This window comes from Triticum urartu, chromosome 1A, assembly GCF_056163025.1.
Source record: "Triticum urartu cultivar PI428250 chromosome 1A, HENAU_Tu73, whole genome shotgun sequence".
Lineage (NCBI taxonomy): Eukaryota > Viridiplantae > Streptophyta > Magnoliopsida > Poales > Poaceae > Triticum > Triticum urartu.
In genome coordinates, this window is record NC_141873.1 from 314,686,246 (window position 1) to 314,708,272 (window position 22,027).

The 22,027-nt window shown below is 46.4% G+C and overlaps 2 protein-coding genes across 2 annotated transcripts; one reads left to right on the top strand and one right to left on the bottom strand.

Moving 5' to 3' along the window:
- The first annotated feature begins 869 nt into the window (after positions 1-869).
- On the top strand, positions 870-3,986 carry LOC125506558 (E3 ubiquitin-protein ligase AIRP2). Its single transcript, XM_048671352.2, has 5 exons — positions 870-1,205; positions 1,725-1,875; positions 1,954-2,020; positions 2,115-2,349; positions 3,389-3,986. The coding sequence occupies exons 1-5, from the start codon at positions 1,141-1,143 to the stop codon at positions 3,597-3,599; spliced, it is 729 nt and encodes a 242-aa protein (XP_048527309.2). The 5' UTR covers positions 870-1,140; the 3' UTR covers positions 3,600-3,986.
- A 1,065-nt stretch (positions 3,987-5,051) lies between these two features.
- LOC125529354 (Acyl-CoA N-acyltransferases (NAT) superfamily protein) lies at positions 5,052-6,049 on the bottom strand. Its single transcript, XM_048693801.2, has 2 exons — positions 5,583-6,049; positions 5,052-5,478 (listed from the first exon to the last, which is right to left on the bottom strand). The coding sequence occupies exons 1-2, from the start codon at positions 5,839-5,841 to the stop codon at positions 5,258-5,260; spliced, it is 480 nt and encodes a 159-aa protein (XP_048549758.1). The 5' UTR covers positions 5,842-6,049; the 3' UTR covers positions 5,052-5,257.
- Positions 6,050-22,027: the final 15,978 nt, after the last annotated feature.

Genomic DNA, 22,027 nt, shown 5'->3' on the forward strand with positions numbered 1-22,027 from the left:
GAATCCATAGATTAACCGATGAAGTCTGGAGAGGAGAGTTTGTCCTGACTGTCTAGGGTCTGGAAAGAAAAACAAGAGGAAGTCAAACAACCACAACACGACTTGTGAATGCACTCAATTTCTGGGATTATGATTTTGTCTATCCGTGACATTTGATGAGGTTCATTTTAGTTGCATTGGAGTTGCCCTAAGAGATATACATGCAACTAGTACTACTGTTTCACACTTTAGCGTTTTGGGATTATTTAATTTTCATTAGATGCCTATAATGCACCGAGACCGAGGGAGTACTTTGTTGATACATGACCCATCTCATTCTCTCACACGGGGTCTAGGAGCATGTGTTGCAGCCCGCTATAAATCAATAGCCCATTTTTCCTTTTTTTAACTTATTAAAGATATACAATATTTAAAATCTTACATCCTCGCTACATCATCTTATTATACTTTTCTACACACGTTCGAGAGTGTAGCGGAAAGAATTGCCTAGCCAGTACGAGAGTATTGGAGCTTTGTGTACCTAACGAGAGCGACTGCGTAACCAGATACACGATCCCAAACACGGCTGTATTCTACACACTGGTACGGAGCATCTGCCCGCAACGCAGGTAGTAAATCCAATCCGGCCGGAGAGGCGGTTAAGCGATAGCGATAACACATCGACCCGATCGAGCGGCACCTCACGTTGTTCCTCCGCAGCCTTGTCGTCGGTTCCCTGTACACGCGCCTCTTACCACGGGCCCGGCTCCACCTCCCTCACGCTTCCCGACGCATCCACACCCGCCGCGCCACACGTGTCGCCGCCCCGCCCCAGCCCCGGCGCGCGCTCCTCCTCCCTCCTCCCCCCAGTCCGCGCATCCGGCACGCACGCACGGCACACTCGCCTCCCCATTCCTTCCCCCCTCCCCCCTCCCCCCTCTCCTCCTCTTCAAAGACCACCACTCCTCCCTCCCTCCCCCGACGCCCACCCCGAGGCCAGGCCAGGGATCCCGAATGCAATCGCGGGCCGCAGTCGCCTAGCCGCCGCGAGGGCTCCACAGCGCGATCGAGGAGGGAGGGGGCTCCGCAGGCGAGGGCTAGCTGCGTGGCGCGTGCGCCGGGGTTGGATGAGAAGGGCGAGGGCGGCGGCGGCGGAGGAGGATGCGGAAGGCGTACAGGGACTCCCTCAAGGTGCTCGAAGCTGACATCCAGCACGCCAACACCCTGTAAGCGCCCCCGATTCCGACGCCCCGTCTCCGAATTTCGCCCCAAATTTGCCTGCTCGCCGCCCGCTCTCCCCTTCCTCGGTGGGAGGGATCGGCCCATGGGTTTCCGTGGGGCTCGTGGGACGCCTCGAGCGTCCGCCGCGACCGAGCAATGCGGCCTGCGAGATCGATCGACCGACCGACCGATCGGTGGGTGGGTGGGTGGGTGAACCGCGCGTCGGCGCCTCCGGTTCCTCAGGCGGAATTCATAGCGGGGGTTGGTCTGGCATGGCAGTCATTTAGACTGGCATTATTATCATTATCCGTGTGCCCACGGGCGGTGGAATGGTGGCAGATCAGCAGCGGGAGGAGGAAGAGATCACATGTGTTCCCCATGTCATATTAAAACACTCTGCCCCATGTGTTTGCGTTCTAAATTATGCTAATCCTTTAGACGAAAAGGGGGAGGATAAGGCAGCTAGTGCGATTCAGGGCAAGGGAGTGGGATCTCTGACCGCAAGTGATCTATCTGACGTGCAGGGCGACTGAATTTCCGCGGGAGTACGATGGGGCGTGCCTGCAGATGCGGCTGTCGTTTAGCCCCGCCGCGCACATATTCCTCTTCCTGGTGCAGTGGACGGACTGCAGCCTCGCTGGGGCTCTCGGATTGATGAGGATCCTCATATACAAGGTTCCGTTGCTTGTTCAACCTCATCATGGCTGTTGGTTCGCTGCTCGTGCTTTAATGAGATTGTAGCTCGTCCTGCAGGTCTACGTCGATGGCACAACCACCATGTCGACCCATGAGAGGAAAGCCAGCATCAAGGAATTCTATGGTATGAGATGAGTTCCTTGTTACTTTAGCCGAAGGTCTGACTATGCTGCTTGCATACTGATTGTACTGTTTTATTGGCTGGAATTGTTATACAGCTGTAATATTTCCTTCTTTGCTGCAACTGCAAAGAGGGATCACTGATATGGAGGACAAGAAGCAGAACGCCGTGTGTATGGAGAGGTACAGAAGGAGAGATGAAGACGAAACAAGCAGCTTATCTGATGTTGATGCTGAGAGGGAGGAGGAATGTGGGATCTGCATGGAGATGAACAGCAAAGTTGTGTTGCCCAACTGCACACATGCGATGTGTCTCAGATGCTATCAGGACTGGTATGCACAAACTTTCAGCTTCCGTTTCGTGTGATTGCATTTCAGTGGCGTATAACCCTCCCACACCCTACCAAACATTGAGGCGTTGATAATGTGGCTTTATAGATAGGTTTTCGCCTCTCTCTAGTGCCTCGTGTTATGTATGTTGGCTACACTCCCTATTATCCTTCTGTCGCATGGATGTCTCTTGAGAATAATGGAAGTTTACACCCCACAAAACCAAATGTGGAGCTGTTTATAGCGTTGACTTGTGGATAAGCTTATGCCTCATTTTCAGGTTGCTTCTCCACATTCCTGTTCTTATAGCCTTATACACAATATCAAGCCTTCTAAATATGGCATCATTTTGATTTCGAGTGGCTAAACAGAACAGGAATAGTACTTTCTGAATGATGCAGCAATTTTTGTTATGTATCTCCATTACTATGGGTTCCATCATACATTCCTGAAATGAGCAACACCCTACAAAGTGGATGTCCAATTTGCAAACTGCGGATAGTCTAAAAATGCATTGACTGACGACTTGAGACTTCCCTGAACTGTATTCTGTTGTTCTTTGCTCTGAACAACATAACTATGTATTTTATTGAGCACTGACTGTTCTATTAGTTTTTGGTCCAGTTTGTGTACATGCTTTTTGTGCACCATCTGTGTAATCCAGACAGTGTGCTTTGTCAATTAATTAGGGATATGATAGTGTAGGCTTAGGTCGTACTTACATTTACTTTAGCTGGCCATTCACTAGTTAGACGCTGTGTGGGTTCTGCAGATCAACGTAGTTTCATGTTTTTGAAAACGCTTATAGTGCCATGTGGTGATTCATGTGTTTACTGTATCAGTTGTTTAACAACTTCCACGTGGTGTTCCTACAATAGATATGATCTATTTTCTTTTCTTGCAGCCCATGAACAGCTTATCTGGCAGCATGACATGGAATGTTCTCCTATACTTCTGGAGCTGCCATGTAGTTACGACCGTTACAACGTCTGTTTGTTGTTCCAAAACAATGCTTTAACAGAAAAATTATTGTATATTGCAGGAACTCGAGGTCACAGTCCTGCCCATTCTGCCGCGACAACTTGAAGAAGACTGACCCTGGTGACTTGTGGATTTACGTCGAGGACGACGACGTGGTCGACATGGAGACGGTATCAAGAGAGAACCTCAGACGGCTGTTCATGTACATAAACAAGCTCCCTCTGATCGTGCCTGATGTCATCTTCAGTGTCTACGATTCCCACATAAAATGAATGGTGCGGCACTCCCCTTATCAAGGTCCTCAGCCAAGTGCCCAGCTCCTTTTAATCTATTTGGGAAGCTCCCCCAAGCTCTCTGGTTTCCATGCCTGTACCCAAGCCCTTCGAAGTGCCTGAACTGTCGCATTTGTAGTCGCAAACCTTTTGTTTGTGCTTTAGATCTTATTTAGTGCGTACCTGCATGCTTAAGCTAAGCATATCCAGCCAGTTTGTATATATCTCACATGGCTCTGTTAGTAGAGAACTGTAGCTGGCCCCAAATGGAGGCGGTGCTGTTTAATATCCTCCCATGTTTCCCCCCTTTGTATAACTGTCTTCAGGTTTGAGCACTGAAGCTGGTACTTGTTTCTTAAGATTATTCTTCGCAGTTTGCATCTGTAATTTTCATGCTATAAAATTATATTACTAAAGTTGTACTACTCCCTCCGTTACGATTTAGAAGGCGCGCTTGAAAATTTTCTAGGGTCTAAGTGCTTATCTATTGGTTGTGGAATGGACTAAAAAATAGCATTCACACTATGCATGCATATAAAAGTAGTACTAAATAGCTACTAGAAATAAATGTAATGCGCCTTAAACATTGTCTATTGTGGAAACGCACGCAAATTTAACTGTATTTCTAAACTGTAACGGAGGGAGTACTAAAGCTGTAACAATTAATATGGAAGGAGTGAGTACTAATTAATGCTTGTGAAATTGACATATTCCCTTCTTTTTGGTTTATAAGACTTATCTTAAAATTTTAGTTTCTTCATTTCATAAGGTTCAATTTGGTTGTTTCCCATCACATATTCAGATTCTAAGGTGCATTAAATCATTGCATGTAAGAATTAAGAGAAAATTGATCAATGTATGTACTTTATGCATGCATGCATTGCAATTAATGCATTCATAAACATAATTTTTTAGGAAAACAAGAGCATTAGTTAGGTGGTTTTGCAAACTATAAAAAGTATTTCACCACTCATCATCTCCCTTGGTTGGTGAGATTTTTGAGTTGAGCCCTGTAAATCAAAAAGAAGAGAGTAACAATGAGAAATTGCATTAAATCATATTCTCTTACTGCAAAGTGATAATACTACAGTGAAGTTGGCCGACTACTTCCAATGCATTGGCACTTACATAAAGTGCTAAACATATTAAAAACTTTAGTAATTAAAGTCCCCAATGCATAGGTGTTTAACTTGTTGGTGCTAAGCATCTTTTATTTAATGATTTTGCAAATAAAATTCTTCATTCATTGATGAAATTGTTTCATTTAAGTCTATTACCTAGGTTTTCGCGTTTAGCATTGTTTCTTTCTGGGTCGCCATCCTCATCTCTTTCGTCTTAATTACTTTGTCACATCAGCCTTTTTGCCTACATAGCAATCTTAGCACCTATGCAAAATGGAGCATTGGGAGGGACCTTAGCAACAATATTTGCATTTGGTAATATCTGTTAGTCTGAAACTGCAACATCATAAATGAGTAATACATCCGCAGATTTTTACCGAGATACTGTTATTTGGGGCCATTTGGAGCGCAGACATTTCACAGTAAATAAGTTCAACTCTCATGTAAATTCAGAAGAAGAAGAAGAAAACAATTTGAACTCAACAACAGCACAATCGGCGGAGTGAAGAAGCCTTGATGCTCCGATCCTGATGATTTCTAGAGATCCATGTACATCCGGTAAGCATTCCTCTGTGCGGAGTAGTAGCCCTCGATGGTGGCGTCCACCTGGAACCCGGCCTTCCGGTAAAGCGCCACCGCGGCCGTCCTCGCCGGGTCGACGTGGAGGGACACCCGCTGGACCCGCCTCCTCCGGCACTTCTCGACGGCGGCCTGCAGGAGCGCCTCGCCGAGGCCCTGCCTCCGGCAGCTCTCCTTCACTGCACGCACGCACGCGCCAAAAGTTCAGACCAAAAGCTTGCGGCGACTCTGAGTACGGAGTTTCGACCGGGCGGGGTGATAAAAGTCAGTGCGGGAGGCTCACCGGCGAGTTTGGTGATGGAGGCGCAGAGGGAGGTGGCGCAGGTGTACATGGCGTAGCCGGCGACCTCCTCGTCGTCGCCGACGCCGGACGTCGAGTAGATCAGGCCGGTGTTCCGGCGCTTGAGCTCGTCGTGGAACGAGCGCGCCAGCGACTCGTGCTTCGGGAAGATCCTCTTCTCCAGCCGCACGATGTCGTCGATGACGCGGCCGGCGCGCTCGTGTGAAGGGTCCAACTCGAGGATCGTGGCCGCGGCCGCCATGGCTCTTCACGGACGGGGCGAGCGAACGTGGAGCTCTCTTTTGCAATTCCCCCCTGCTTCTTCCCCGATTAGAAAATCAGTAGACCTAGCACCAAAAAGGGTAATTGCTTGGACAGACTATATCAGTAATTTTGACAAGCAACTTCTGAACTTTTTTGTTTTTGAAAAACTTCAGAACATTGTTCATGTGTACCTCGTGGGTGAATTTGCAAAATCCGTGCGAGGTGTACCCACCAGTTGGATCATCATTGTGACCTTCTTCTCCATTTTTTTCATGGAAATGATATTTATTCATCAAGGCATAAGGTTATGACAATCGGCAGCCACGATGCTAGTGATTTCCTCCGGTGTATTACACAACCAACAAGCAGTGTGCTCTTTTTTTTGAGCATCAGTACAGACACAAGCGCTCATATACACGCGCATACGCTCATCCCTATGAACGCACACACGCACACCCTACCCCTATAAGCAGCTCCGAGAGACTGAGCCGGCATATCATCTTGAGATTTACGAAGTCACCGTAGGCGCCTCGTCATCGACGGGAACGTCTCCTCCCACTGAAAGCGCATCGTCGGAAATCCTGAAATAAATCTAAGAATAATGCAAACACCAGAATTTGAACCTTAGTGGGTTGGGGATATCACTGTCCACCTAATCAACTCAACCACAGGTTGATTCGCTCTTGCGATGTACCCGGAGAGGCAATGCTATGACCGGCTGCATTACCTTCACGCTTAACCTTTTCTAACCGACAACAGTGATCCAAGCATAGTGATCTAATCTAACCGACAACAGTGACCGACCACGATGTAACCGGGAAGGTCACAATGATGTGCAATTGTGCATGCATCGACCGGTCCTTTCTCGGCTTCTCGATCATCTAGATCGGTTCAGCACAATCATTTTTTACCATGAAGTTGAGCTCCGTCCAGCTCAAGGCGAGGTAGATTCCTTCCCGGATTGCAGCAAGCTCGGCCTCAAGTGTATTGTTACAAAAACTCGACGACCTGATTGCTGCAAAAATAACCACGCAAGCATGGTCTCTGCATGTGATCTTCTTTTGAGGGAAATCATGCTTATCTCATTTTAGGAAATCGTTATGATTTTCTTTTAGCAAAACTGGTGCAGATTCAACACGTTGTTTTATATGCTAAGTATTGTTTTTTTTTCCAATGAGTGGTATGAAAGGAATTTGGCGGGACTGGATTCTGAAAAAAAAACATATTTCTTTGGCAGGTGGCCAAGAATCGGATATCGAGTGGTAACTAGGTTATTATGTCTTATCAGGCACGGGGCAGATGATGGCAAATGTGTGTGGTGTGGCCTTGACGAAAACTGCGACCACATTCTCTTATGTATTGTGGCTAGAATTGCATGGAGTGTGCTGAGGGAGGCTGTTGGTTGTGGTTGGAATCCGTCTGGTTTCATGGTTTCTATTGCCTTGTCCAGGGATCAAGAGGGAAGGATCGTATGTTGGCTTGGGTGAAGTTCGGCGCGCTAGCTTGGATGGTACAGACAACTCATAATAAAGCGCTTATAGAAGGAAAGTTGCTTCCGCATTTGGTGGACTTGATGTACAAGTTGGTGGTGCTTTTGCAGCTATGGAAGTTGTTGGCGATACCCAAGGATCAGACGCAGGTGGATCAACTTATCACCAGGCTGCGTGCAAGATGCATTGAGTTAAAACGACCTACGAGGAGGGACATCGCCAACTAGGGAGCCGCCTACCCGCCCGTCGCTCGCTTTGAGTGGCTGTCTATCTATCTTCGTCGCTTTGCGGGCACTGTGTCACTATGCTTGGCCCTCGTGGCCATGTGTCGTACTATCTACCTTTTCTTTTTCTATGTTCCTCGAACATTTGCTGAACTTATAAGGGCCGCATTTTAAGGCCGGGCATGTGCCTCTCTAAAAAGGTATACAAATATACACCTTCACTTTGAAATTATAATTTTTCCCTAAGTCACTCTTCTTGAAGTTTGATAAAGTAACATCGAAATATATTTGCATCCACATCAATGTAGTTTTGTTAGTTTTGGAATAAAACATGATATCATAGATATTAACATTTTATTTTTACATATTTGACCAAATACGGAGGAACTTTACAAGACAAAACTATACCTTATATATTTTTTGAATGGTGGAAGTATGTGTGAGATCTTAATTGATCATAATTTTTATCTCATGCTAAGACATCGAACTATACACGTGTTTATGAATATCCGAAGTAAGGATATAGCGGAAAACGAATGCATATATAATGCCCAACAAGACTACGTTGTGAATGTGCATTGAATTGTATCCTTTCAAACAACTAGCATCAAATGACCACCTTTTTCTTGAATGGTATATGAGTTCTCTGGACCGGGAGCTTCACTAAGAAAAACGTTGGTGATAGTACGAAGCTCAAACAAGAAAAGAAAATAACATCTCAGGCCATGTCATTTGCATGCCGGGGGGGTGTCCTAAACAGAGAACGAAAAAATACAAACGAGTCCAAAACACAGCTCTGGCGCAAATCCAGCCCTGCCGCCACAGGACGACACTACTTAGAACTACAGGACCGCCACTACTGCATCTCCAATGACCGAGCTTGCCGAAGATAGGATTAGTGGCCTCTACAACATTGATGCAATGCCTCCCTTTAAGCATAGTGGTCGGGAGGAAGAAAAGGAGTCGCCTCATAGATCCACCAGACCTTTCTTCGGTCAGAATATTCGCCAGAGGGACGATGGAAATCAACATGCGACTGACAAGCGGGCGTTGTTGCTCCACCACAAACATCGGAGAAGTAACATCAATCTCCAATCGACTAGAGCATAAACTCATCGTCTTCCCTTCTCTGTCCCCAACACCTTGATGGCAACCCAGGAACAAGACATGAGAAGGAAAACCTCCATATGAGGTATGCACGCGAGCTTATTTTTGGGGAACGTCTTTGTTTCAGCCAACTCCTTCAATCTCGTGGCCGCGGAGCACCGCAAGCCATCACACAATCTTGAATATTGCGGTGACACGCTCTAAGTTGGCATAACGCCAAATGTCTCGAAGACAAACGACCTAGACCTAGTACTATATATATGGAATCTCCCCCGATCACCTCTCTGCTCCTACTCCGGTCGGCAACGTCTAGGGAGAAGAAAGGGGATCCGGGCAAGGCCTTGCACATGAGACAATTTCAAAGGGATAAGCATGGAAGATAAATGTGTGTGGGTGTGTGTGGGTGTGTGGGGGGGTCCCGTTTGGGCATCTTGAATAGTAGCTTACATCTTAGCTTGTTGTGTTGCATCAGTATTGTTATGACTGCATAGACTTCACAAAGAACTCCTTCCTCCACTTATCGCGGTCACTACCGACTTTGCTATGCCATTGCTTCTATGTCTTGCTAGTTGTATCGTCCAACCTGTCACTCGGTCAGGACGGTGAGGTCCATCGTCGACCGTCCGTGAGCATCGAGCCTAGGTATCCGTACTTTACAAGCAAGGGATGTATGATAAACCCGACAAACAAAAGGAGAAACATACTCACTTGTGGCAGGGCCAAAGGTGGTGCATCATAAAGTGAAAGTGCTAGTGATCGACTAGAGGGGGGTGAATAGGCGATTTTTATGAAAGTCTTCTAAACAGGGAAGTTTCGAAGACAAACGATAGAAGTAAACCTATTACCACGCAGCGGAAGGTAGACTACACTAGGCAAACCTTAGTCAGGTAATCAACGAAGTGAAAGCACAATGACTAAGAGCAGCTAGGCAGTAGGGATCAGGTAGGAAGATATTGTGAAGCCAATCAGAACAAGCAGTCACCCAGTGAAGACAAAAGATAATGCAATCATGCAGTGACTTCACAAGGACCAACAGTAAGTAAAGGGAAGGGAAGGATGAAACCAGTGACTCGTTGAAGACAATGATTTGTTGGACCAGTTCCAGTTGTTGTGACAACTGTACGTCTGGTTAGGGCGGCTAGGTATTTAAACCTGAGGACACACAGTCCCGGACACCCAGTCCTGAACACGCAGCTCAGAACCCTTAGTCCTCACCGTATTCCCCTTGAGCTAAGGTCACGTAGACCTCGCCCAATCACTCTGGTAAGTCTTCAAGGTAGACTCCCAAACCTTCACAAACTTCGTTCACCGGCGATCCACAATGACTCTTGGATGCTCAGAACGCGACGCCTAACCGGCTGGAGGATTCACAGTCCTCAAGTGTAATAAGTCTTCAGATCACACAGACAGGACGACTTAAGTGATGCCTAACACTCTTTGGCTCTGGGTGGTTAGGACTTTATCCTCACAAGGAATTCTCTCTCAAAGGCTTCGAGGTGGGTTGCCTTCAAACGACAACAGTTGTACTTTAACTCTGAGCAGCCAACCGTTTATGGTTGTAGGGGGTGGGCTATTTATAGCCACTAGGCAACCCGACCTGATTTGTCTGAAATGACCCTGAGTCACTAAGGAACTGACACATGTTCCAACGGTCAGATTTCAAACACACACGGCAACTTTACTTGGGCTACAAGCAAAGCTGACTTGTCCAACTCTGGACAAGATTCGCTCTCATAGTCTTCACTCGAAGACATAGGATTTTGGTTAAGCATCACTTCAGTCATTCTGACTGGTTCTCTTGGACCCCACTTAATAGTACGGTGGTTCCTATGACTCAACAAAGAAGAAAAAGAACTACGAAAGATCTAAGTCTTCGCGCTCCATATTCTTCATGCGATGTATTCTCTTGTCATAGTCTTCAATGTGAATGTCTTCACATACCACCTTTGACTTCAATGTCTTCATACATTTTTAGGGGTCATCTCTGGTAGGAAAACTGAATCAATGAGGGACTTCTACCTGTGTTATCCTGCAATTCTCACAAACACATTAGTCCCTCAACTAGGTTTGTCGTCAATACTCCAAAACCAACTAGGGGTGGCACTAGATGCACTTATAATCTCCCCCTTTTTGGTGATTGATGACAAACTAGTTGAAGTTTTCAACGGGGAATATAATATGTGAAATTGTAAAGGATAAGGAATTGTCTTCATAAGTTGTAAGGGCTCCCCCTGAAGATGTGCATATAAGTAATTTGCTTTTGGAATGCAAATGCACATGGCAGGTTGTACTTGTGGAGATCCTCTTCAACTTATGATGACAATTCATCATGCATGAAAAGTATGTGAAGATAATGACATGCATAATGGAAAATGGACGTCTGCAAAATGATCTAAGTGCAGAATTTATCGTCGCACATGCGGAATTTATCATCACATCACAAAGTAGCAAATAAGTAGCAGACGACCATCGAGTTTAAGTGTTACAACTCAAAGAACCAAATGTATCAAAACGAGAGTTGTAAACACTAGGCAAAACATGAAGTAACCGCCCATTTGGACCTGCTTGAAGACTATCAAACTCATATGCTTCGCCCCCTTTTGTCAGTAAGGACCAAAAAGGTTTGAAGACATAGAGCATCTACTCGTTCCCATGAGGAGTAGGTGAAGTAGCAAGGTCGTCGGTGTTGTTAGGCGGTGCAGACGAGCTCGGGGTAGTGTCGACGCGTGCTGAAGGAGGGGGCGGTGAAGTAGCATCGTCTTCGTCCTCGATCACTCTGGCATTCACAGTTGCCGCAGAGGAAGAGAACTCAGAGTCTTCAAGTGAGGGAGTTCGTCGCAGCACAGCCCTTTGGGGAGGTGTGGAGTCAAACTTGAAACGTTCAGAGAAGCCATCCTCTTGAAGATCATCCTCAGAGCACATAAGCGTCAGCCCTTTCCATGTACGCTGACAAGTTTCATGGGCAACAAAAGCATTCTTGGTGGCAAGGTTGCGAATGCGGTTGACATCCACCAAGAGGCTGTGCATTTGGGGCTTCAGCCAGTCATGATGCCTATCTTGTTTCTGATGAAGAGCAACCAGAAGCTCTCGGTCATTGAGAACACGAGATCGCTTCTTGGGCCGTTGGGCAATAGTGCTTTCAGTGGCTTCAGTGAGGACACGATGAGGTGCGCGTGTAGTGCCAGCCAGAGGATAAACACGAGTGACTGCTTCAACTCCTTCAATGTTCTGAGAGAAACTTTGATGATCCGCATTCTGAAGACTAAGAGGCTCCTTGGCAGGCTCTGGATAGAGGGCTTCAACGGACATATCCACGTCAGGCATAAAGATCCGATGATTGCGAGCAGAGGGCTGATATGAGATAGCTGAGTGGAGTTTGATCAGCCGCATTATCCATGGAGCGTAGAACTTCAAGCCAAAAAGATCAGATCCTGAAGCAGCAAGTTGGCGGATGAAGAAGTCTTGTGCGTTGAAGCATTTGCCGTGAAGAATATAGAAGACCAAAGTCTTAATTGCACCTTCCAGCTTTGCATATGGGGAATGTCCTTTGATGGGCCAGAGAGTTCGCCTTAAAATGTGATAGATGGTCCTTGGCAGATACTCCAGGTCTTCAACAAGGAACTCCTTAGGATATGCAGCGTCTTGTGGAAAATACTTCATCATACTGAGCATCTGACTCATGTTCGGTTCAGGCTTCTGAAAGATGCTCTCCATAGCTTCACTGTGAAGTTGACATCCAGGTTCATAGAGATCTCCAGGAGTGGGCAGACCAGTGAGCTCAATGATATCAAAGGCTTTGGCTTCGTGATGAACATTTCCTGTCATCCACTCAAGGACCCAAGTCTTCGGATCTCTGTTGTAACCACGTATGTGAAGTGTGGCATAAAATTGGAGCAGCAACTCTCCGTTCCAGTGCTCTTGGTCGGTGACGAAAGGCAACAATCCAACCTCTTTGAAGCAGTCCAGAGCTTCTTCCAAACAGGGCAGACCAGCTATTGCTTCGGTGTCAAGACGCATATGTGGGAAGATGCGACCTTGATTGTACAGAATGCAAGAGTAATAGCTTCGCTGCGGATAGCTCCAGAACCGATCAGAAGATATTCGTTCCCTTGAGTAGGGGTTCTTGGAGCTATTGAAGAAGGTGTTGTCTGCTTTGAAGCCGTTGACATTGAAGGATCCAGGTGCTGATGCAGGACCTGGAAACCTGGGCAACCTTGGCATTGGCTTCTGTACCTGAGGCCTATGCTCAATGTGATAGTCAAACTAAAGACCAGCAGCAGGCGCAAGAATAGAAGCAGTAGCATCATTGGCTTCGCTGACATCTGGTTCATGGGTTGGTGAAGGCTCCACATGTGCTTCAGCCATGACGACATCAGTGGCTTCATTCGTGTCGGTGGTGGCAGCCTCAAGATTTTCTACCTCCACTTGATGAGCTGGAGGGTCGGGCACAGACATGTTCTCCTCGAGAACAGCTTCTTCAGTAGTTGGGGGAGTGGGGACACGTTCTTCTTCTTGGGTGTCATCGGCTGATGCAGCCGGAATGTCTTCAGCAGCTTTAGCTTCAGACTCGGAGACTGGAGGCCCTGGTCCTTTGCGAAGCCTACGTAACGCTGGCGACGCCTTTGGAGATGGAGTTGGCTGGGCCTCAAGGTCATCTTCTTCTTGTTGTTGTGGGTGATCAGCCCATGATGCATCCTGAGCAGTTGGCGTCAGAGGACGACCAATGCTGATGAGTTCGCTGTGCGTAAGCACAGGCGATGATACCTGTTGGTGCTCGATCTGAGGAAGAACTACATCATCTTCAACATGGTCATGGTGACCAATGTCTTCAGCTGCGGTGGGATCGGCTGCTGGAATGTCTTCAGCTTCATGAGCCTCTGTGAAAGCAGGCTCATGGACAGTCAGTTGGCGCTCTTGATGTTCAGCAGCAGGGCGAACCATGGAGATAGGTTCAACAACCAGGGGCTCTGTGGGAGCAGCCCGTTCCTTCTTGGTCTTCCGCTTTTTCTTGGAGGGAGCAGCAGCAGAGGCTTCAGGATGTTTCCTCTTTCTGGCTTCAGCCTCAGTAGTCCTCGTCTTCTTTAGTTCTGAAGCGGTAGACCTGACTTTTGGCTTCGAGCCAGTCATGCTGGTTGGGAAGACAATGGGATGTGCTTCCTGCCTTGGTGCGTCGGGTTCGGCCATAGCGGGCTTCTTCTTCTTCTGCTTTGCAGCCATCCTGGGGTCGATGCTAGGACGCCCAAGGGCCTTGCGCTTCTCAGCCTCATTGTAGGCTTGCACACACTTGTCAGCCAGGCTCTTCATGCGCTCACGAGAACCTTGAGCTTCTTCATGCTTCTTGAGAAAGGCTTCTTTGAGCTCGTGCAGCATGATCTTGAAGTTCTTGACCTCTTGCATGCTGAGCTTGGTCATATGCTTCTTGAACTGAGCTTTCTCAAAGTCAATCTTCTGCTTCAGTTCAATGATGCGCTGGGCTATAGCTAACTCTGAAGCAATGGCGCCATGGAAGGCAACACTGAGGCCAATGGGAAGTTGCAGATCTTCAAAGCTGAGGTTGGGCGTGTCAAACCACTCATTGATGAAGTCGTGGATGATTGCCACGTCAAAGAGAGGCAAATTGTTGAAGATTTCTGCTTCTTCTTTGCTCTTGATCAGTTGCTCAAGAGCGTCATCTGCAAGATCTTCATCACTGGACATATCAATGGCATCGTTACATAGAATAGCAGCAGTAGTCAGTTCTTGGCTGGTGTGTGGTAGAGGCATCTTGACTTTCTGGGGCTTGGAGATGCGTGACAGATTTTCAGACTGCACACTGTCTTCAGGAGGTGCAGTAGCCAGTGGCTTCGCCCGTGAGATTTTTGGTGCTGAGGCAGGCTTTGAAGCTTTAGGCTGCTTCAGTTTCTTTGGCTTCGGCGCTGCAGGCGCTTCATCAGATTCAGCGTCATCTGCAGGCTCATCCACGGCTGTCCCTTGAACCACGATATGAGTGATGAGACCTTCCAGGTTGTAGAAGGGCCCAACAAGATTGGGTTCAGCTTCGCGGGTGCCATCGGCACGGGGAGCAGAGGGACCAGGGTTGAAGTCTAGTCCCAATGACTTCTGATTCTGCTTCGCCGAATTCTGGGCAAACTGGAAGTTGCGCTTGAACAGATTGTCGTCACGACACCATAGCAGTGACGATGGGTCAGCATCCGCAGGCTGTGGTCCACGAACCATGCAGGGATAGAAGCCTTGTTCAATGGCTTCATCTCTGGACCTGGGTTGAAGATTTCTGTATAGGATGTCTCCCCATGGTCGCTTGATGGCATTCTTCTCAGCATATTCCTTTGTCACAAACCTATACTTGAACCACTGTTCTGCCCAATATCGTCGAATCCATTAGATTCGTGTCTTGCGCTGATTGCAATCCTCTTCAGGATCTGTCTTGTACAGCTCTGAGAGGTCATCGGGCAGATCTCTTGATGTTTCTCCTCGACGCTTTCTGCCACCCTTCCTTGCTGATTTCTCTGCAGCCATGAACTTTAAACTGAATGGCTTCAATACGTTCAAAGGCTTCAAAGGCTTTCGCTTGCTGGACAAACAGGAACTGGCTTCGAGAGAATTTATATGATGCTGTAAGAATTCTGCAAATGAATGCAGACTATGAGAACCAAGGGATTCTCCCACGGACATGTACCTGTGACAGCATTAAGGTGCGGGGGAAGGGGAAGAGGTCATATGCATTCTCAGAAGATTTTAAAGATAAATCAGTTTAGAAGACATTGACCTCATCGTGCGAAGACATTCACTCATAGATAAGGAGTTGGTTCCAGATTTGTACGAATCCACGGATCAGTACAAGTGAGGAATCTAACTACTTTGTGAAGCATAAGTGAATATACTAGGCATATTATGAGATGCAGTACGAAATAGATCCAACTTGTGTGAATAGAAACTGCTTGTGGTAGAAAGTGACGAATCTATAGGATCAAAGTGGCCGTAAAAAGGAAGTTTTATTTACCACACGAAGAACTGCTAGATGGAGTGGAAGAGGAGGCCGAGAAGTTTGATCGTCCGTGCCCTAACTTGGCGACGGAGGACACCTACGGCGACGGCGGAGAAGACGATGTCCGCGGTCGGCGTGAAGACGGCGTCGGAGAGGTTGCGGCAGCTAAGCGCTTCGTCGCCGGCGTCGTCGAGGGCTAGCGGTGGCGCTAGGGTTCGTGCGAGAGTGGAAGAAAGGATAATGACTGAGGTGAGGCGTGTATTTATAGGGACAGGGACGGCTCAGTGTTATTACACAGGTGCCCCTAGCGATTCACATCTGAGGAACACGTGGCCATCATGCAGCATATCAGAGGTTGTTCCACGTTCCCACGCACGCCTGGATTGTCGGATGGTCGTTCCCACTTATCCGGGTTTCAGGTGAAGGAATTAGCATTGAAACCAGACTTAATGTTTGTCTCTATATCTTCTGCTGACAAGGACGCAGAGAAGACATTCGACAGTTTCAATAGAATGCATATGATTTGGAGAGATAGAGTTTGAGATAGAAAGCGTAGAGAGGTTAGGGTCCGATCACATTCACTTAGTTCAAAAGATTCAACAAGAAGACATAGCTATAAGTGAATGCTGTAGAGGACAGAACACTAGTGTATATATATATATATGTGATCAACATAATGAAGATAATCATGAAGACATGTTGAGATTGAAGCCAAACCAAATGTGAAGACATAGCAAATGTAACGCCATGAGTGAAATACTTCAAACAGAGCATTTGGTGGTGGCGTTACCCACCGTATAGGAAGTATTAGACCCGGACACGGCGCACAATTATCGTGGCGCTCCGAAGTCAAATTCCTCATTAATGTATTCACACTTAGAATGTATGTCTTCATTGATTGAAGATATACTTTACTTCGTGTGTTGCACATCTAAGTCATCAATATGCATAAGTGTTAGGATGTGTGCTTGATCACAGGACATTTGAGGATTCCAAGATATTTAGCTCACACCGTAACTTGCAAAATCTCTTCTCATCCAAGGGCTTGGTGAAGATATCTGCCAATTGCTCTTCAATGTTGACGTGTATGATATCAATATCTTCCTTCACAACATGATCTCTGAGAAAGTGATGACGAATCTCAATGTGCTTTGTCTTCGAGTGCTGAACTGGGTTGTTGGCAATCTTGATGGCGCTTTCGTTGTCGCAGTAGAGTGGCACTTGCTTCAGATGAATGCCATAGTCTTTGAGTGTTTGCTTCATCCACAGAAGTTGAGCGCAGCAAGATCCAGCAGCAATGTATTCAGATTCAGCAGTGGAGAGAGATACACAGTTCTGCTTCTTTGAAGACCAACATACAAGTGATCGTCCCAGAAAATGACATGTGCCTGATGTAGACTTGCGATCCATCTTGTCGCCAGCATAATCAGCATCCGAGAATCCAACCAGATCAAACTCTGAGCCCTTTGGATACCATAATCCTAGAGTTGGGGTGTAAGCCAAATATCGAAGAATTCGCTTCACAGCTAAGTGATGCGATTCCTTTGGTGCCGCTTGGAATCGAGCACACATGCAAACACTAAGCATAATATTTGGCCTAGATGCACATAGATAAAGTAATGAACAATCATGGAGCGGTATACCTTTTGATCGAACTCTTTACCATTATCGTCGGGACCCAGATGATGTTTTGCTGGCATCGGTGTCGTGAAGCCTTTGCAGTCTTGCATACCAAACTTCTTCAGGCAATCTTTGACATACTTCTCTTGAGATATAAAGATGCCGTTGCGTTGCTGGCGTATTTGAAGACCAAGGAAGAACTTCAGCTCACCCATCATGGACATCTGATATTGCTCTTGCATCATATATCCAAACTCTTCACTGTATTTCTGATTGGTGCAGCCGAAGATAATGTCATCCACATATATTTGGCACACAAACAGTTCACCATCACATGTCTTCGTGAAAAGAGTGGGGTCGAGGGAACCAGATTTGAAGCCTTTGCTCTTCAGGAAGTCTTTGAGTGTGTCATACCAAGCCCGATGAGCTTGTTTGAGGCCATATAGTGCCTTGTTGAGCTTGTATACCATGTCAGGATGTTTTGGATCTTCAAAGCCAGGCGGTTGTGCAACATACACTTCTTCTTCAATCTTGCCATTAAGAAAAGCGCTCTTCACATCTATTTGATATAGAAGTATGTTATGATGATTTGCATTGGCCAGCAGTATGCGTATGGCTTCAAGTCGAGCCACAGGAGCAAATGTTTCATCGAAGTCAATCCCTTCAACTTGAGTGTATCCTTGAGCAACGAGACGAGCTTTGTTTCTGACAATTTGACCATGCTCATCTTGCTTGTTGCGATATATCCATTTGGTGCCTATTATATTGTGCTTCCGAGGATCAGGACGCTTAACCAGTTCCCATACATTATTCATCTCAAACTGTTGAAACTCTTCTTGCATAGCTTGAATTCATTCAGGTTCCATGAAGGCTTCTTCTACTTTCTTGGGTTCTGTTATTGAGACGAATGCAAAGTGCCCACAAAAATTTGCTAGCTGTGTTGCCCTTGACCGAGTGAGTGGACCTGGTGCATTGATGCTATCGATTATTCTCTCAATCTGCACTTCATTTGCAACACGAGGATGTACAGGACGAAGATTTTACTCTTGCTGATCATTGTCATTGTTAGAGGAATTGTCTTCAGGCTGAGCATTGTCTTGAAGGAAATATGCCCTAGAGGCAATAATAAAGTTATTATTTATTTCCTTATATCATGATAAATGTTTATTATTCATGCTAGAATTGTATTAACCGGAAACATAATACATATGTGAATACATAGACAAACAGAGTGTCACTAGTATGCCTCTACTTGACTAGCTCGTTAATCAAAGATGGTTATGTTTCCTAACCATGGACAAAGAGTTGTCATTTGATTAACGGGATCACATCATTAGTTGAATGATCTGATTGACATGACCCATTCCATTAGCTTAGCACCCAATCGTTTAGTATGTTGCTATTGCTTTCTTCATGACTTATACATGTTCCTATGACTATGAGATTATACAACTCCCGTTTGCCGGAGGAACACTTTGTGTGCTACCAAACGTCACAACGTAATTGGGTGATTATAAAGGAGCTCTACAGGTGTCTCCAAAGGTACATGTTGGGTTGGCGTATTTCGATATTAGGATTTGTCACTCCGATTGTCGGAGAGGTATCTCTGGGCCCTCTCGGTAATGCACATCACTGAAGCCTTGCAAGCATTGCAACTAATGAGTTAGTTGCGGGATGATGTATTACGGAATGAGTAAAGAGACTTGCCGGTAACGAGATTGAACTAGGTATGGGATACCGACGATCGAATCTCGGGCAAGTAACATACCGATGACAAAGGGAACAACGTATGTTGTTATGCGGTCTGACCGATAAAAGATCTTCGTAGAATATGTAGGAGCCAATATGAGCATCCAGGTTCCGCTATTGGTTATTGACCAGAGACGTGTCTCGGTCATGTCTACATTGTTCTCGAACCTGTAGGGTCCGCACGCTTAAGGTTACGATGACAGTTATATTATGAGTTTATGCATTTTGATGTACCGAAGTTTGTTCGAAGTCCCGGATGTGATCACGGACATGACGAGGAGTCTCAAAATGATCGAGACATAAAGATTGATATATTGGAAGCCTATGTTTGGATATCGGAAGTGTTCCGGGTGAAATCGGGATTTTACCGGAGTACCAGGAGGTTACCGGAACCCCCGGGAGGTATATGGGCCTTAGTGGGCCTTAGTGGAAGAGAGGAGAGGTGGCCAGATATGGGCCGCGCGCCCTTCCCCCCCTTGGTCCGAATAGGACAAGGAGAAGGGGCCGGCCCCCCTTCCTCCTCTCTCTCTCTCCTCTTTTCCGCCTCCGCGAATCCTATTCCAACTAGAAAAGGGGGGGAAGGACTCCTCCTGGCGCGCCTCCTCTTGGCCGGCCGCCCCCCCCTTTGAGCCTTTATATACGGAGGCAAGGGGCACCCCTAGAGACACAAGTTGATCCACGTGATCATATTCTTAGCCGTGTGCGGTGCCCCTTCTACCATAGTCCTCGATAATATTGTAGCGGTGCTTAGGCGAAGCCCTGCGACGGTAGTACATCAAGATCGTCACCACGCCGTCGTGCTGACGGAACTCTTCCCCGACACTTTGCTGGATCGGAGTCCGGGGATCGTCATCGAGCTGAACGTGTGCTAGAACTCGGAGGTGCCGTAGTTTCGGTGCTTGATCGATCGGGCCGTGGAGACGTACGACTACATCAACCAAGTTAATGCTTCCGTTGTCGATCTACAAGGGTACGTAGATCACACTCTCCCCCTCTCGTTGCTATGCATCACCATGATCTTGCGTGTGCGTAGGAATTTTTTTAAAATTACTACGAAACCCAACAGTGGCATCCGAGCCTAGGTTTTATGTGTTGATGTTATATGCACGAGTAGAACACAAGTGAGTTGTGGGCGATATAAGTCATATTGCTTACTAGCATGTCATACTTTGGTTCGGCGGTATTGTTGGACGAAGCGGCCCGGACCGACATTACGCGTACGCTTACGCGAGACCGGTTCTCCCGACGTGCTTTGCACAAAGGTGGCTAGCGGGTGACAGTTTCTCCAACTTTAGTTGAACCGAGTGTGGCTACGCCCGGTCCTTGCGAAGGTTAAAACAGCACCAACTTGACAAACTATCATTGTGGTTTTGATGCGTAGGTAAGATTGGTTCTTGCTTAAGCCCGTAGCAGCCACGTAAAACTTGCAATAACAAAGTAGAGGACGTCTAACTTGTTTTTGCAGGGCATGTTGTGATGTGATATGGTCAAGACATGATGCTAAATTTTATTGTATGAGATGATCATGTTTTGTAACCGAGTTATCGGCAACTGGCAGGAGCCATATGGTTGTCGCTTTATTGTATGCAATGCAATCGCGCTGTAATGCTTTACTTTATCACTAAGCGGTAGCGATAGTCGTGGAAGCATAAGATTGGCAAGACGACAACGATGCGGCGATGGAGATCAAGGTGTCGCGCCGGTGACGATGGTGATCACGACGGTGCTTCGGAGATGGAGATCACAAGCACAAGATGATGATGGCCATATCATATCACTTATATTGATTGCATGTGATGTTTATCTTTTATGCATGTTATCTTGCTTTGATTGACGGTAGCATTATAAGATGATCTCTCACTAATTATCAAGAAGTGTTCTCCCTGAGTATGCACCGTTGCGAAAGTTCTTCGTGCTGAGACACCACGTGATGATCGGGTGTGATAGGCTCTACGTTCAAATACAATGGGTGCAAAACAGTTGCACACGCGGAATACTAAGGTTATACTTGACGAGCCAAGCATATACAGATATGGCCTCGGAACACAGAGACCGAAAGGTCGAGCGTGAATCATATAGTAGATATGATCAACATAGTGATGTTCACCAACGAAACTACTCCATCTCACGTGATGATCGGACATGGTTTAGTTGACTTGGATCACGTAATCACTTAGAGGATTAGAGAGATGTCTATCTAAGTGGGAGTTCTTTAAGTAATATGATTAATTGAACCTAAATTTATCATGAACTTAGTACCTGATAGTATCTTGCTTATGTATGTTTGATTGTAGATAGATGGCCCGTGCTGTTGTTCCGTTGAATTTTAATGCGTTCCTTGAGAAAGCAAAGTTGAAAGATGATGGTAGCAATTACACGAACTGGGTCCGTAACTTGAGGATTATCCTCATTGCTGCATAGAAGAATTACGTCCTGAAAGCACCGCTGGGTGCCAGGGCTGCTGCTGGAGCAACACCAGATGTTATGAACGCCTGGCAGAGCAAAGCTGATGACTACTCGATAGTTCAATGTGCCATGCTTTACGGCTTAGAACCAGGACTTCAACGATGTTTTGAATGTCATGGGGCATATGAGATGTTCCAGGAGTTGAAGTTAATATTTCAAGCAAATGCCCAGATTGAGAGATATGAAGTCTCCAATAAGTTCTATAGCTGCAAGATGGAGGAGAACAGTTCTGTCAGTGAGCATATACTCAAGATGTCTGGGTATTGTAATCACTTGATTCAACTGGGAGTTAATCTTCCGGATGATAGCGTCATTGATAGAATTCTCCAATCACTTCCACCAAGCTACAGGAGCTTCGTGATGAACTATAATATGCAAGGGATGAATAAGACTATTCCCGAGCTCTTCGCAATGCTGAAAGCTGCGAAGGTAGAAATCAAGAAGGAGCATCAAGTGTTGATGGTCAACAAGACCACTAGTTTCAAGAAAAAGGGCAAAGGGAAGAAGAAGGGGAACTTCAAGAAGAACAGCAAGCAAGTTGCT

Excerpts from the sequence above, each read along its gene's own strand:
- LOC125506558 (XM_048671352.2), top strand. The coding sequence starts at position 1,141 with ATGCGGAAGGCGTACAGGGACTCCCTCAAGGTGCTCGAAGCTGACATC. Across the intron at positions 1,206-1,724 it reads ATCCAGCACGCCAACACCCT|GGCGACTGAATTTCCGCGGG; the intron begins GTAAGCGCCCCC and ends TCTGACGTGCAG. Across the intron at positions 1,876-1,953 it reads TGAGGATCCTCATATACAAG|GTCTACGTCGATGGCACAAC; the intron begins GTTCCGTTGCTT and ends CTCGTCCTGCAG.
- LOC125529354 (XM_048693801.2), bottom strand. The coding sequence starts at position 5,841 with ATGGCGGCCGCGGCCACGATCCTCGAGTTGGACCCTTCACACGAGCGC. Across the intron at positions 5,479-5,582 it reads CTCCATCACCAAACTCGCCG|TGAAGGAGAGCTGCCGGAGG; the intron begins GTGAGCCTCCCG and ends GCGTGCGTGCAG.